The sequence below is a fragment of the Pan paniscus genome, chromosome 8 (genome assembly GCF_029289425.2).
Source record: "Pan paniscus chromosome 8, NHGRI_mPanPan1-v2.0_pri, whole genome shotgun sequence".
NCBI classification, from domain to species: domain Eukaryota; kingdom Metazoa; phylum Chordata; class Mammalia; order Primates; family Hominidae; genus Pan; species Pan paniscus.
In genome coordinates, this window is record NC_073257.2 from 80,269,362 (window position 1) to 80,286,630 (window position 17,269).

The window sequence follows — 17,269 nt, forward strand, 5'->3', positions numbered from 1 at the left end:
AAATGACTGTCCCTGGATCTGCAACGGAACCCTGTAAATACCCTTCATTACTCTGGCGGGGCAGTATCACATTTCCTTCATGCCACTTTTGTGTCTGACACAAGTTAGGCAGTGAGATTTGGACTTTAGATGATCCTGGTTGATTGATATAGGAATGGTGCTTCTCCTGAGACAGGTAACCACAAATTTACTTCTCAGGATAATGTTTTAAAGTGGGTGTTCTGTTTAGTTTTTAAAAATGTTTTTAGTTTTTAAAACTAAGTGGGTTTTGAACTTTTAGGTTTTTTTTTAATGTTTTTAGTTTTCCCAGGCAAGCATTTTCAGTAGTTTAGATGAAAAAGAAATTTCTTAGTGATTTCGTTGTCTTTTTCAATTATATTGTTGTCATGCCTTTTGTATAAGATCTTTTATAATCCACCACCCATCTATTGTTTTGGATAGTCAAGAACTTGTCTTTGCTGTGAAAATTTTTCTCATTAAAAATGGCTAAAAAATACATACTTTCTCTGTTTTTCAAAAATACGGCATAGAGGTTTTGTTTAGTTTTTTCATCTGATACTGGATATGTCAAGATGAATCTATGAACTTCAAGCAAAACTTATTGAAGCTTTGGTATATGTGAGTAATTTGTTTTAGAGAACTGGAGCCTATAGCGATATAAAAAAATTAGCAAATGCAAACATTTTGTATGAATCTACTAGCATGGAAATTCTCCCATGCTTACCGTCCAAGTGAAGACTTCCTCTGCCATAGATCTTCCAGATTCCTTGGCATTCCTGTGGATCATCCCAATGTGAGTAAATTGTTTCTGTGGCTGACTGACTGAATTAAGAAAACAGCTGAAGGCAAGCACAGGATCGTGTTCAAACCACAAGAAACACATGTGTTGGATGAGCCACTCAACTTTATGGGGAAGGCTTAAGACATGTAACCAACCTTGTGTTTGCTTGCCACTTAACAAAGTTTGTTTTTAACTATGTTGGGCATTAGAAAGTTTTAAAGATTATTTTTTGTATCAATAAACTCTGATGAAATCTTGAACTAGTAGGTTTGTGATATAATGTTTATACAATTACGACTGAAGATAAGCAAGGCAGGAGCTGGGTTATTTGGGAGCAGAAATTAGTTTTTAAAAACTAAAATCTAAAATATGTTTGATGTACTATAACCAGAGTGTTCACAATTACTAAATATTATTTATTTAAAACATTTATATTCAGCTTTTTTTCAAAGAGCTCAAAAATTGTGTATGGTATCTGTATTTGAAAATGTTGCAGTAAAAATGAAAAGAGAAAGATGACTGCCATTCAGAATGTCTTTGGCTTCTCTTTTCTTTTTTTTTTTTTTTTTTGAGACAGAGTCTTGCTGTGTCACCCAGTCTGGAGTGCAATGGCGCCATCTCGGCTCACTGCAACCTCTGCCTCCCAGGTTCAAGAGACTCTCCTGCCTCAGCCTCCCAAGGAGCTGGGACTACAGGCATGCACCTCTACGCCCTGCTAATTTTTTTTTTTTTTTTTTTTTTTTTGTATTTTCAGTAGAGATGGGGTTTCGCTACGTTGCCCAGGCTGGTCTCAAACTCCTGAGCTCAGGCGATCTGCCTGCCTCAACCTCCCAAAGTGCTAGGATTACAGGCGTGATCCCCCGCGCCCGGCCGGCTTCTTTTTTCTGTAACTCTTCTTTCGCATTTTAAACCTACTTTAATTCTTCATATAGATTCCTAATTTCACTGCCCAACCAGCTTTATTCTACCTTTTAGTATGAGTCTCCTTCAACCTTAGTATTCTATACCTGGGTGAAAGGTAGAATACCAGGCTTATCATGGCAGTTTGCAGGAAAGTAAAAATGTGTTTACTTATAGTGTGTTTAAACATTGCCTTTACTAGCCACCTGAAATAGAGGTTCTACTCTCCCATGGGAGAGACCTACCCAAGACCCAGCAGCACTTAACATTGATTACAGCTTAAGATCTGAGTGGCATAGTGGAGGAAGATCCTCTTTTTAAATAAAAAGAAATTGTTGGCATATCCACATAAATAGAATATGCAGAAGGACAATTAAGTGGTCTTGACATTAGCATCAGCACAAGATTAGGTAAGAGAGAAAATAAATCTGTACATTGAAGCTCTGGATTACTGTGGTAATGAGAATAACCTATACAGATAATTCATTTCCTCCTGTATCCTCTTCTCTCCTCAATACCAGTTATTTCAATCTGAATTATTTAAAAGTGTTCTTCATTTTTTTTGCCTGTGTAAGCATAAAACCACATAAAAAAGGTGTAATTAAACCTCCAATGCGATCACAATAAGCAAAGAAATTTTATATCTGTTCAATGTACTATAAATAGTCTCACGATGACTGAAGAGGATAAAGATCTCTTCGTAAATTCCACAAGGTCAGAAATTTTTGTGTATTTTGTGCACTGCTTTATACTCAGTACCTGGTACACAGTAGGCATTAAGTAAATAATTATCAAATGAATGAATGACTAGGAAGAAACCCTATAAGCAGTTGTATGACTTAATTAAGAAAGCTAGATTTAAACCAATGTGTTTCATGCTATCAGAATCTAAGAATGATCTTTTTAAAGAATAATAACCATCATTTAAGTCTGAATTTTCAAAGTCCTGGCTTCTACCATGATTGATAATGTTATAGCATCATTTAATCTATACTAAGCAATCAGGTTAACTTTTTTCAAGTTTATTTATTTATTTATTTATTTTTAATTTTATTATTTTTTTTGAGACAGAGTTTCGCTCTGTCCCCCTTGTTGGAATGCAGTAGCGTGATCTCGGCTCACCGCAACCTCTACCTCCCCAGTTCAAGTGATTCTCCTGCCGCAGCCTCCTGAGTAGCTGATTTATAGGCATGCGCCACCAAACCTGGCTAATTTTTGTATATTTAGTGGAGACGGGGTTTCGCCATGTAGGCCAGCCTGGTCTTGAACTCCTGACCTCAGGTGATCTGCCCACATCAGCCTCCCAAAGTGCTGGGATTACAGGCGTGAGCGACTGTGCCCAGCCAAGGAATTTTTAACGTTAGTTACCTTGTCTGCTTTTGCTTAGCCTTTGGACAAACAATCCAAAAAAGCTCTCAGCTTTAAAACGTTAGACCTTAGCTTCATGTTGGCTTTTCATAGCCAAATTTCCTAAAATGTATCAGTGATTTAATGAGAGTAAATTTCCTATTGATTAAAATTAAAGATCTTAAAAATTAAAATGAAGAGTTTTTGTACATTTAAAAATAATGCCATTTTTTTGAATGATGAACTATGGTATAATGCATTTAGTGTTCATTCCAAACATCAATCAATAAATAACTTGGGCCTCTAGCTATAAGGGAAATTCTATAGGTAAAAGAACTGATTGACCCCCACCCCCATAGGTGCTGTCCTGCTATGGAATCCCTTTGCTCAGTTTTCTCCTGTCCAATCAGGTGGAATGTTTCACAGGCACATGGTTTATACAGCTCAAAATAACTTGGGACCTGTGAGCTGACAAATGCTCTGGCTCCGGTGGTGACAGGTTGTCCAGCTTCTTACAGCCATCTTCACTGAAACTAAGGTTAACTCCTCACTCTCTATGGACGGCTACTCTCTATTTCCAAGGGCGTGAAGAATTTCCCTCTTCTCCTGTACTTTCATCTAAAAGTTCTCCCTGGATAATTATCATTGCAGTGGAGTGCCTGGATTGGACATCCTCATCTGGGTCAACTAAAAAAAGAAAGGTAATATCCAGATTTAAGTTCACAAGTGTGTTTTGATAACAGGGCACTGACAGTGGAAAAGCGAATATTTCAAAGAACTCATTACTGTTACTTGAAATGAAACCTAGGATAACTGTCTAATTACATATGACGGGACACGAAATTAAGTGAAAAATAAAGCTTTCCACATGTAAAGATTTTGGAGGGGATTGATGAGACTCACAGAGATCACAGACAACTTGAGTTCCTAAGGAAAAATATCTCAACAGAAGAAGTTGTGACATGTTGCATATCTCATTGGCATTTTCCACACATTCATTTATTAAAAGAATGTTGTTTATATAGAGAATATGTAAGCAATGCCTATTTCCTTTTTAAAGGAAGTTGAATCTAAAATAATATGCCTGCATAAAGACTTTCATTTTAAATTTTTTTATCATGTAAAAGGATACGCTTGCTATATTTAGTGTTGGGAGATCTGCTCCCTGGATTAATGTACACAACAGCTGCAGAAAGTCTTGCTCAAGGGACATTGCTCTTTCTTTCTCCTTTCTCTCTCTCTCTCTCTCTCTCCGTCTCTTTCTCTCTCTCCCTTTTCAGCTGCATCAGAAAGACACTTGACAGTCAGTGGCAAATGTTTGGCCTGGTACATTGCACTATTAGCAGTAATAGATGCACATCTTGAGTTATATTTTAAAAACTGTATAAGCAAAGAAAGAGAAAAGATGGATTATTATGTATTTCCAGTCCTCAAAAGTGAACATTACAGTAATGGTGTTAAGGAATTTTAGGACCTTATCAACAGATTTTTATATGCTTATTAAAGATATTAACATCAGCTTGAAAGAAACAAAACAGTCATCCAGTTTTCTTTCTCAGAAAAGTATGATTCAATTACTTTTACTTTAGTAATAATGAAATGAATCCTACAAACACTAAATTAAAAATTTGTCATAACTTTATAGTCTCTCCTTAATAATAACAGCTCTTGGGTTCACATAAAATTCATAATCCTTTTCTGGAAATTGAGAATGTCTAGACTTACAGCTATCATAAACATATTTTTTAAAACAGAAAATAAGATATACTGTCCGACACATGATTTGACAACAAGCAAAATATTTAAAATCAAGGCCATCCCAAGAAATCTGAAATATATGGATAATATACTTACAGAGGTGTCAAGAGATAAAATTATAGGCCTTACAGAATCTTATGATAATGGACTATGAAACAAACAGTTGAACACTATCCAAATTCTGGAAGTGTGTCTCTATCCCCACTTATAGTATATGGCTAATGCTACTGGAACTCATAATAATGTGTTAAAACCCCAGTCTTCCATATATCTACAATTTATAATATAGACACTACTACAATATGCTTACAAAGGCACTTTCAGTAGAACAGACACAGAACCACAATTTATGGACACAAGAAGTTGAATGAGTTTTTGTCCAAGCTGGTTTTGGAATTCATAGTGGTAGTTTTTGCAAATTTGCTTTTGAACATATGACACAACAGGTAAATCAGGTTCCATTTTGAAAGGGTTTTAATGAACTAATGTTGGTATGTGAAAAAGTGAGAGTTCAATTTTTCAACAGTTAGTTCCTACACGTAATAGGAATAGTAGACTCAGTTCACTAACCTGAAAATATAAGTCAAATGCTCCTACCAACCCTAGAACAATTAATTTTTTTTTCATTCACATTGAGATTTGACAAAGATGTTGCTGGTCTCATGGTGTTAGATAACAAGATAGAAAAATGAAAGGGTTTTCTTAACAGGTTTTCCCCTCTCCTAGGGGATGATATTTTTTAAAATATCTCTGTGGTGCTTCATGGTTGACCAAATGCTTTTAAAACTACTATAACATTACCCATTTGCTTAAAGGGAACAACTTAGGTAGAGACTAAATGGTCTGTTTAGAAATTTAAGAACAATTTCAGCAGATATATTTTTGGTGGGAACAAAGGTTGGTGGGACTATTTACCTGCAGTAGCTATAGAGTTCTCAGAGTTCATGTATAACCCGAGTCACCTTGACAAGCTCTGTGCAGGCTCCCTGCTACGGAGACCTCCACTCGGAGTCACAGTGCACTCCATTCTCAGGGAGGGGCCCAATAGAGCCTCCCAACAAAGCGCTTGAACTAGAACTTGATCTTGAGATCCCTTGGGACACCTATTGCTCTCTCAATCTAGCAAATGTATTATGTCAATTTAATTAGGGAAGTTAGCTTTTTTCAAATCCTTAATTACCTTAAAAATGACACAAATAGTAAGAAGCTGAAGAAGAATGAAAGTGTTAAATTTTTGCATTTAAAAAATAAATATTTGAGTTGATAGGGATTGACGAAGTTTTCCCATTTGGGATTTCCTGTATAACAGTTTGGTTCATTATGAATGGTGAGATCTTGAGAGTGATATAAAACCTCCTATGCCTATCACTTTTGTGACAACCACCAAACCCTTTTTCTTTTTTGATCCTAGATTCTTGAAGTCTTCTTGATTGCCTTCCATGAGACTTTCTATGGGCCATAGGATTTATTTTTTACATTATTTCTTCGCTGTCTTTCAGATTAAATAGTACCTTTGAGCTCTGGCCGCAGTGTCTTTCACTAGCGCTTCCCTACATGTTTGTCATCCTCTGGATACAAAAACATAGATAATACGCTTCGTAGGAGCCAGTCTTTTTTCTCCCACTCAAACGAAATCTTTACTTTCTTTCCTACATTCTTACTTTTACCAATTCGATTAAAATAATAATAAGAAAATGGCCTACTCACCTTTGGCTTATTATCTAAAAGTCTTCATTACTTAACCTCTGCCCTTAAAGGAATGTCCCTAAACGGATTCGCATTAATTCCCTGATGGATCATCTCTGCTCGGCCTCTTTATCTCAACATTCTTTTCTGATGTATGCATTTGTCTGTATTTATCTTTTCTTCTTTCAAACTGAAAAATTTTTGAGATAATGTGTCTTATATGATTTCCATATTATTATTGACATATCATTTCCATATTCCTCAAGTTCTTACTCTGGTAATGCAGTATATACTAATTTATTAAATTACTAATGCCGTTCACATGAAAAATAGACTAGAAATAAAAGTAAGATGGGGATGATCACTGTGATAGTGAAGGGATGGATATTGTAATAGTGTACCAAGTACACTTCATCTGCACCCAGATTTTAAAAAGGTGATCTGTACATAACTCTCCAGGACTGGTTCCCATTCACTGGGATTTGGTTTTCGACACAGCAAGAACTTCTCCAAAAGAATTGACTTAGATACTTCTCTAGGGTGATATCATTGGATATAGAAGGCAAAACCAACAGGTCAATACTGGCATTAAAGAGAGGGAGCAAAGTCTATTTTTTCTTTCCCTAAAAAGCATTCTGGGCATATTAATTACACATCACCAGCAAAAGGTCACCTCAAATTTGCATAGTGCTCTACAGTTTTAAAGTGTTTTCACAAACAGACCTATGAAATGAGTAGGGTAGTTCTGCTCATCCCTGTTTTAGATGAGTTACTTAAACATATTTATCTTTTCCTATTCTGGCTCTCTTTACAAATAATTATTAACTATTAGGCTATTTTTGGGCCTGCCTCTAAACCAGATTTAGGTTACTTGGGAGTTCTTTGGTTTTTTCATGAATGTGCTTCCCACATTATAATGAATGTAGAGCAGTGTTTAAAGACACATGTAGCTAGGTGCAGTGGCTCATGCCTGTAATCCCAGCACTTTGGGAGGCCAAGGTGGGTGGATCACTTGAGCCCAGGAGTTGGAGACCAGCCTGAGCAACATAGGAAGACTCCATCTCTACAACAAATTTTAAAAGTTATCTGGGCATGGTAGAAAGCACCTGTAGTCCTAGCTACTTGGGAGGCTGAGGTGGGAGGATTGCTTGAGCCCCAAAGTTCAAGGCTGCAGTGAGCCATGACTGCACCACTATACCCCAGCCTGGGTGACAGAGTGAGATCTTGCCTCAAAAAAAAAAAAAAAAAAGACACATTAAAAAAAATAATAAATTCATTTTTTTCAGCTTTATGAAGGTTTAATTGACAAATTAAAAATTATATATATTTGTGGTGTACAAGGTAATGTTTTGCTGTATGTATACATTTTGCAATGATTAAATCAAGCTAATTAATATATCCATAGCCTCACATACTTACCACTTTTTTGTGTGGTGAGAAAATTGAAGCTCTACTCTTTTAGTAATATTCAAGAATACATTACATTATTACTAACTGTAGTCCCCATGCTGTACAGCAAGGCTCCATAATTTATTCCTTCTCCTGTGTAACTGGAACTTTGTACCCTTTGACCAACATCTCGGCATTCCTCACACCCAGATTTGTTTTCTCATTTAAATATCTAATACTTCACAATCAGAATACTTCAGTATTTATGTTTGAATTCAAGTTACTTCATACTAGGTTTTGCCAATTCTCTGGTCAATGCCCCAGCTTAAATTTTCATATTATAACTAAAAAATGAGTTTATTCCATGTATTTCCAACAACAGGGTCTTCTTAGAGCCTGAAGAAGGATAGCACCAAGTTAACATGAGTTGAAAACATGTCCAAAGGTATCAGCCTCAAACTTTTGTTTTTATGAACCTGACTCTCTTTTTTTTCCTTTTTTTTTTTTTTTTTGACGGAGTCTCGCTCTTTTGCCCAGACTGGAGTGTGGAATGCAGTGGCACAATCTCGGCTCACTGCAACTTTTGCCTCCTAGGTTCAAGAGATTCTCCTGTCTCAGCTTCCCAGGTAACTGGGATTACCGGCACCTGCCACCAGGTCCAGCTAATTTTTGTACTTTTAGTAGAGACAGGGTTTCACCATGTTGACCAGGCTGGTCTCGAACACCTGACCTCAAGTGATCTGCCTGGCTCAGCCTCCCAAAGTGCAGGGATTACAGGCATGAGCCACTGTGCACCACCATAAACCTGACTCAACATTTTCAGAAAGTTCTTAGGGCAGATCCTCTTTTCTGGAAAAGTCCTAGGGAAAAAATAGAGATATTTAGGAAAGTAAAGGAAGTAAAATAAGCTGTCTATGTTGCCAAATTATTTTAAGTGATTTGCTAAAGTCTGTCTTGATATTTGATGCCACATTAATTGTTTCATTTCCAATCTGGTGCCATTTCATCAATGCCATGATATGTTTTCAAGGGTAATTACTCATTCTTATTTTGAAAGTGGGAAAAAAAATCTAATTTTCCATTTTGTGAGAAACAGAAAAGAGGAAACAAACTCAAATATCACTGTGACGGGGCATGGTGGCTCACGCCTGTAATCCCAGCACTTTGGGAGGCTGAGGCAGGCGGATTACTTGAAGTCAGGAGTTTGAAACCAGCCTGGATAACTTGGTGAAACCCTATCTCTACTAAAAACACAAAAATTAGCCAGGGGTGGTGGCACGCGCCTGGAATCCCAGCTACTCAGGAGGCTGAGGCAGGTGAGTTGCTTGAACCCAGGAGGCAGAGGTTGCAGTGAGCGGAAATTGCGCCACTGCACTCCAGCCTGGGCGACAAAGTGAAACTCCATCTCAAAAAAAAAAAAAAAAAAAAAGTCAAATGACACTCTGAATACTGCAGCTGAAATGTCTAAGAGAACTTACGATTTTCTTTCCTGAAACCTGCTCCTGCCTCATCCCAGCAAATGATTTTGCCAATGACCTAGTTGCTCAGGGCATAAATATTGGAGTAATTCTTGACTGCTCTTTCTTTCACATCCCACTTTTAATCCATCAGCAAACCGCATTGGCTCTACTTTTAAAGACATCTCAAATATGAGCATTTCTGGCCATCTCCCATGGCTACTGCTCATTGGTCCAAGCCACCATCATCCCTTGCGTAGCATGTTGCAATTGCCTCCTAACTGATCTGCTCACTTCTACTGTTACTTTCTTCAGTTTGATTCTTTGCATAGCAGCCATGATTGAACTTTTTCGAAACCATGCCATCTGCTTCTCAAAACCTTTAAGTGGTTTCCCTTCACAAGTTTAATAAAATTTGAAGTCCTTTCCATGGTCTGCAAGACCTTAAATGATCTGGCCTTGAAACTTTCTGCCCTCATTTTCTTTGGCTCTCCTTTTTCATGCACTTCTTCGCTCACTGGGCTTGACTTAAACAAACAAAACACTCACCTCTTCAGGCTTTGACGCTTACTTCTACCTCAGTCAGGAACATTTTTTTTTTACCAGATGGTCACATGAGTAACTTCTCCACTGCATTATAAGCTTTGCTTGACTTTGCTAGCTAAAATAACACACTTTGTTTCCTCCTCCATTATTCTCAATCCCCCTTTTCTATTTTATTTTTCTTCCTAACATTAATATTTTCCCTACTAGAATGTCAGTTCCATTAGGATAGAGACTTTGTCTTTTGTTCACCCCTGAATCCACAGTGCCTAGAACAGTGCCTGGCACATAGTAGATGCTCAATAAATATTTATTGGATGAATAAATGAATTATAGGGTACCTATAAGAGCACTTATGATTTTTTTAAGTACAAATTTTATAGTAGTTATAAAATTAATGCTTAAAATAGAAAGTTTTTAAATTAATGCTTAAAAAAGAAAATAATTTTCATATTTTTTATTTTGGCTAATATTTTATCAGTTTAACAATTTATATATGCATTTTCATCTGAGAATCCTCAAAGATAGAATTGTTGTCCTATTTGACAGATGAGGTTAACTGAGATTCCGATGCATTAAGTGACTTTCTCAAGAAAACAAAGTTATTTAGTGTTGGAGCTGGGATTCAAACCCAGGTTTCTGATTATAATCAGATGTTCTCTGATACTTCTGGTATGAAAGTAAAGCATTCCAGCCTGGTCAACATGGTGAAAACCCATCTCTATTAAAAATACAAAAATTAGCCGGGCATGGTGGCAGGTGCCTATAATCCCAGCCACTTGGGAGGCTGAGGCAGGAGAATCACTTGAACACGGGAGACAGAGGCTGCAGTGAGCTGAGATCGTGCCATTGCACTTCAGTCTGGGCTATAAGAGCGAGAGTCTATCTCAAAAAAAAAGAAAGAAAAGAAAGAAAAAAGAAAACAAAGCATGATTTCAGTTATTTTATCCATCATAAATAAATTTTCACTTGAAAGTCATCTTAAAGTTATGACTGCCTTTACCAGTTTATAGTTTTTCTTTGTGTCTATAAGTTTTCTTTGACCTCCTTTATCTGTCCTATTTTATCCTACAATCAAAAGTGAAAGATAGGCCGGACATGGTGGCTCACACCTGTAATCCCAACACTTTGGGAGGCCGAGGCAAGTGGATCACTCAAGGTCAGGAGTTCAAGACCATCCAGACTGATCAACATGGTGAAACCCTGTCTCTACTAAAAATACAAAAATTAGCCAGGCATGGTGGCGCATGCCTGTAATCCCAGCTACTTGGGAGGCTGAGGCAGGAGAATTGCCTGAATGTGGGAGGTGGAGGTTGCAGTGAGCCAACATCGCACCATTGCACTCCAGCCTGGGCAACAAGAGTGAAACTCTGTCTTAAAAAAAAAAAAAAAAAGTGAAAGCTAATAGTAGAGTTAGCAGAAAATTCTAATGAACACATAAATTCAAAAAAAAATTTATTGACCACCTTCTATGTGCTATGTGGGTGCAGAGATGATGGTGTACAAAACATAGTGAAGGAGACAGAGAAGAAAATACACACACTTCATATATTGTGATAAGTATTGTGTTTGGAGACTGTGTCAAGGACAGTGAGCTTTGGGAGCACATTGGAGAGGTACCCAACTCAGGGAAGAGAAGAAATCCCAGGGCAGTGATGTCTCAGCTAGGAACCAAAGACCATGTAGGATTAGGCCTGATAGGATAGTGAAAAGAGGTGGGCACAGGAAGCAGTCCAAGCAAAGAGAATACAAAGATCTGAAGTCAACACAGTTAATTCATGAGACTGTATTTCAATAGAATACAGATACACTGAATTAACTATGAATGTAGACTTTGGTTTTTCTTCAAATTTTTCCTCGGATCAAGCCACTTCACTAGTTCTGCCTCCATTTCTTATCTATAAAATGGAGGCCATGATACATGGCCATAGCTGTTAAATACTAATAATAATTATTATTATTATAGTAATAGTAACTTCCATTTATTGAATGTTTACTAAATCCCAAGCACATTTAATCATCACTTCTACCTATGATATGGCTACTACTATTATATCTGTTTTACAGATGAGTAAACTGAGGCGTATAGAGTTTAAACTTTCCCAAGTTTATACAAGGATATTAGGAAGTGTCAGAACTAGGATTTGAACCCAGTTCTATCTAATGCCAAAGTACTAGGTCATAAGTACTACATTAAAACATTAAAGAAATCTTTATTTTGAATACCTGAAAGTTTTGTTGTAATAATTTATCATAACCATAAACATAAGAACAGGTACATTAACACCTCAATTGGCTTCTTAAAAAAAAAAACTTATCTAAGAATTTTATTTTCTATTTCCACCACAAATATAAACTTTTTTAAAGTTCTTCAACTTTAACATCACCTTCACCAAAGCATTGTTTTTTACGAACATCAGTTGAATACCCATTATAGTGGCAAGCCCTATTTTAAGGACTTTGCCTTTGATGTTATTAATCCTCACTCCCCTGGGAAATAGATTTTTTCATGTTTTACAGATGAAGAAACCAAAGCTCAAATAAGTTAACTTCTCAGAGTTACATAATTGTTACGAGATGAAGCAGAATTTGGAATTAGATCTATCTGGTACCAAGGCCAATGCTCATTCCATGTTGCCTCAGTATAAAAGCTATCTCAAAATAAAGAGTAAAAGACAAAGTCACATTAAAACACAATATACAAGCTAGGCACAATGCCTCATGCCTGTAATCCCAGAGCTTTGGGAGATGGAGGTGGGAGGATCACTTGAGGTTCTTTGAGTTGGAGACCAGCCTGGGCAACATAGAGAGACCTCGTTCCTACAGAAAATTTAAATATTAGCCAGGTGTGGTGGTGCGTGGCTGTAGTCCCAGCTGCTTGGGAGGTTGAGGAGGGAGAATTGCTTGAATCTAGGAGTTTAAGGCTACAGTGAGCTACGATCATGCCACTGTGCTCCATCCTGGGTGAGGGAGTGAGACCCTGTCAAGAAAGAAAGAGAGAAAGAGAGAGAGAGGGAGGGAAAAGAGTGATGAAGGAAGGAAGGAAGGAAGGAAGGAAGGAAATTTTAAAAACCACAATAAACAGTAATGTCCAATGAATAGAGAGAAAGCCATCCTGATTTATAAGGCACTTAATTTCCCCCCCATGTAAACAGAAACAGAAAATTAAACGAGGCTAAAGAAATAGTTGAGTTACAAATGAGGATTTTTGGTATATTAATTACATTTTCAAATAACATTTTGCACCTTATTTCATATATCTTTAACTGTTACTACATGTAGTTGGTGCACAAATGAGAAAGATTTTCAACTGGGGTATCAATTATACTTTCATATACTATTTTGTGTATTATTCACTGTTCCACAAAATTTAATAAATAGCCATATAGTTCTATTTAATGAGTAATAACTTAATTAACTAATTTCTTATTACTGAACATGGTTCCAATTTTTAAATATTATCATGTGATAAACACCTTTGTAGACAAATCTTTGCCCTCCAACACCTTTGCATTTTATTTTATTTATTTATTTATTGAGACAGAGTTTTGCTCTTGTTGCCCAGGCTGGAGTGCAATGGTGCGATCTTGGCTCACAGCAACCTCTGCTTCCCAGGTTCAAGTAATTATCCTGTCTCAGCCTCCTGAGTAGCTGGAATTACAGGCGCCCACCACCACGCCCAGCTAATTTTTTGTATTTTTGATAGAGACAGGGTTTCACCATGCTGCCCAGGCTGGTCTCAAACTCCTGACCTCAGGTGATCCACCCGCTTTGGCCTCCCAAAGTGCTGGGATCATAGGCATGCGCCACTGTGCCCTGTCACCTTTGCATTTTAAATTAATCTTTTTAAAAAGGCATAATAGACTTCAAACAAATACGTAGCTCTAGTACGGGCAATCTCAGTCTGTGGCAAGTAGGTGGGAAAAATATTTTGCTGTGGATGGTCCTTTCAGTCATCTCTAATTGCTTCTCAAGGTGGCTGCCTACTTTGCCAAATCAGAGGTTAGTTTGGGATAGCATTCTAGAAGTTTGGGAACTGGGACAGTTCCTAGGAAGCCTTTTGTGTGATATAAGTGATGCTGTCATATAAGAGAATGGAAAGAAATCAACTGAAGTAAGTTCTATTATAGGATGTTAAAGCCAGAAAATATTTAGAAGATTACTTTTTTCTCCACTTTCCCACACAGTAGCCAAGAATGGCAAATAGTCTTCATCTCCATTGCCATCTCTGATTGGTGATGGCTGAAGGAGTGGAGTGTTAGGAAAGTCAAGGTCAAGGGGAAAGTACAGTAATCACTGAGCTGCAGCTTTTAAGGATGAGAGAGAGTAGTGACAGCCTAAGTCACAAATTTGCCATCCTTTAGTAAATGTTTGAATGAATAAATGGATATAATATTAAAAATACAAAATTGGCTTGCATTATTATATTACTTTCTTAAGACTTTAAAAATATTTATTTTTTGAATAGGTAATATCATATAATTAAAATTCAAAAGTTAGGAAGAACACAGAGCGAAGTCTCCTGCCAAGCATCATATTCCATTATATCTCATTTCCCCTCTTAACCAAAGTTAATTTAAGATTTTTTAAAAACCTAGGCTCTAACTCATATCTTTGTAGCCTAATATGAAGAAGCTAAATCATCATAGTTTTCAAGAACAGGTTGAGCCTAATAACAACATTGAATTTAAACAGCTTGTCTCTAGCAAGCTTGTCAAAAAACAAAAGCATTGTTTACTTTCCATGAGCTAGCTAGATCAAGTTCATATTTTCAGTAACTAGGTGAGATTATGTTGTCAATATCTTTCAATTTCTATAATTTTATTACATTCAAGGTAAAGAGGAGAGGGTGGAGAGCAAATCTCTGTGTATGAAAGCACTGTATAACTAAAAGACCATTATCGACATTATCAATATCAGGCTTAGAAATGTTATTTAATATTATTACAGGTATGTTATGGCCTTCACAGCTGAACTTGCCTTTAAAGAGTTTAATAAAGTGGTAATCATCCAGGTCTTTATTTTCAATTTCAGGGAAATTTCATTCTGTTCTTATTTATTTCATAATTTGAGAGTAATATTTAAGTCTTTAAAGTTTGTAAAAGGGGGAGGGCACAATGGCTCACCCCTATAATCCCAGCACTTTGGAAGGCTGAGGTGAGCGGATCACCTGAGCCCAGGAGCTCGAGACCAGCCTGGGCAACAGGCAAAAACCTTGTCTTGCAAAAAATACAAAAATCAGCTGGGTGTGGTGGCACATGCCTGTAGTCCCAGCTACGTGCAAGGGTGAGGTGGGAGGATCGCTTGAGCCCATGAGGTGGAGGTTGCAGTGAGCCGAGATTGCATCACTGCACTCCAGCCTGGGTGACAAAGTGAGACCTTCTCTCAAAAATAAATAAATTAATTAAAAGTTTGTAAAAGTATTAAAATTAGGCAATTCTTTATTTTGAGCTTTAATTTCTAACGAGTCTGCAGTGCTATAATAGACATAGACTTGTTATTCCCTAGAAATGATCCAAACTTTTTGTTATTATTATTTTGTGACAGCATGCAAGACGACAGCATAGAAGCTTCTACTTCCATATCTCAGCTTCTAAGAGAGAGCTATTTAGCTGAAACCAGACATCGGGGAAACAATGAGAGGAGTCGAGCGGAGCCCTCCTCCAACCCTTGCCATTTCGGCAGTCCTTCTGGGGCCGCTGAAGGAGGCGGAGCCCAAGATGACCTTCCAGATCTTTCAGCCTTTCTGAGCCAAGAAGAATTAGACGAAAGTGTCAATTTGGCAAGACTGGCCATCAATTACGACCCTTTGGAGAAGGCAGATGAAACTCAAGCTAGAAAACGACTTTCTCCTGATCAGATGAAACACTCACCTAATTTAAGTTTTGAGCCTAACTTCTGCCAGGATAACCCTCGAAGTCCCACCAGCTCTAAAGAAAGCCCCCAGGAGGCAAAAAGGCCACAGTATTGTTCTGAAACCCAGTCCAAAAAAGTATTTTTAAATAAGGCTGCCGACTTCATTGAAGAGCTATCCTCCCTTTTCAAATCCCACAGCTCCAAAAGGATTAGACCTCGTGCCTGCAAAAACCACAAGAGTAAACTGGAATCTCAAAACAAAGTTATGCAGGAAAACAGCTCCAGTTTCTCAGATCTGTCAGAAAGACGAGAAAGATCTTCTGTTCCCATCCCTATCCCTGCGGATACCAGGGATAATGAAGTGAATCACGCCCTGGAACAGCAGGAAGCCAAGAGGCGTGAAGAGGAGCAGGCTGCCAGTGAGGCGGCTGGTGGAGACACTACACCAGGGTCTTCCCCTTCATCTCTGTACTATGAAGAACCTCTGGGGCAACCTCCCCGGTTCACTCAAAAGTTACGGAGCAGAGAAGTTCCAGAAGGAACTCGAGTACAGTTGGATTGCATAGTGGTAGGAATTCCACCACCTCAAGTAAGGTAAAAATGTCCCATTGGTAATGCTGAGTAATGTTGCTTTCCATCTACCATGACCCTCCCAAGTATTACCATTTAAGCACCTGGTTTACAAAATTATATACTCCCTTTGAGAAAAGTAGTCGGTATCTAAAGCAGCTTGGTCCAATAGAAATGTAAACCTAGTCACGTATGTAGTTTTAATTTCTCTAGTAGCTACATTTTTAAAAACTAAAAAGAACCAGGTGAAATTAAAGTTAATAACATACATTATTTAACTAACATATTAAAAACATTATCGTAGGCTGGGCGCAGTGGCTCACGCCTGTAATCTCAGCATTTTGGGAGGTCAAGGCCAGCCGATCACCTGAGGTCGGGAGCTCGAGACCAGCCTGACCAACATGGAGAAATCCCATCTCTACTAAAAATACAAAAATTAGCCGGGCGTGGTGGTATGCGCCTGTAATCCCAGCTACTCCGGAGGCTGAGGCAGGAAAATCGCTTGAACCCGGGAGATGGAGGTTGCGGTGAGCCGAGATCGCGCCACTGCTCTCCAGCCCGGGCAACAAGAGCGAAACTCAGTCTCAAAAATAAATAAATAAAATAAAAAATAAATAAAAACATTATCATTCAACATGTAACCAATATAATAACTATTAATAAGATATTTTACATTATTTTTATTATACCAGGGATTTGAAACTCGGCGTGAATTCTACACTGACAGCATATTTCAATTTGGATGTTAAATTTTCCTAGGGAATACAACCTTCATTTTGGCCGGGCGCAGTGGCTCCAGCGTATAATCCCAGCACTTTGGGAGGCCGAGGCAGGCAGATCACTTGAGGTCAGGAGTTCAAGACCAGCCTGGCCAACAGGGCGAAACCCCATCTCTACTAAAAATACAAAAAAAATTTAGCCGGGCGTGGTAACAGGCATCTGTAATGCCAACTATTCAGGTGGCTTAGGCAGAGAGAATTTC

General features: G+C 37.8%; 1 protein-coding gene across 2 annotated transcripts in view; it reads left to right on the plus strand.

Moving 5' to 3' along the window:
• Window positions 1-716: 716 nt before the first annotated feature.
• MYPN (myopalladin) overlaps window positions 717-17,269 on the plus strand; it is a 105,216-nt gene continuing 88,663 nt past the window's right edge. Inside the window, exon 1 of one of the 2 annotated variants that reach the window (XM_057298911.1) lies at window positions 717-793. In XM_057298911.1, the coding sequence (XP_057154894.1) occupies window positions 717-793 (77 nt within the window). Of the gene's footprint in view, window positions 794-15,403; window positions 16,312-17,269 lie in introns of those variants that run through there. The other variant, XM_024930531.4, reaches the window with a different exon arrangement.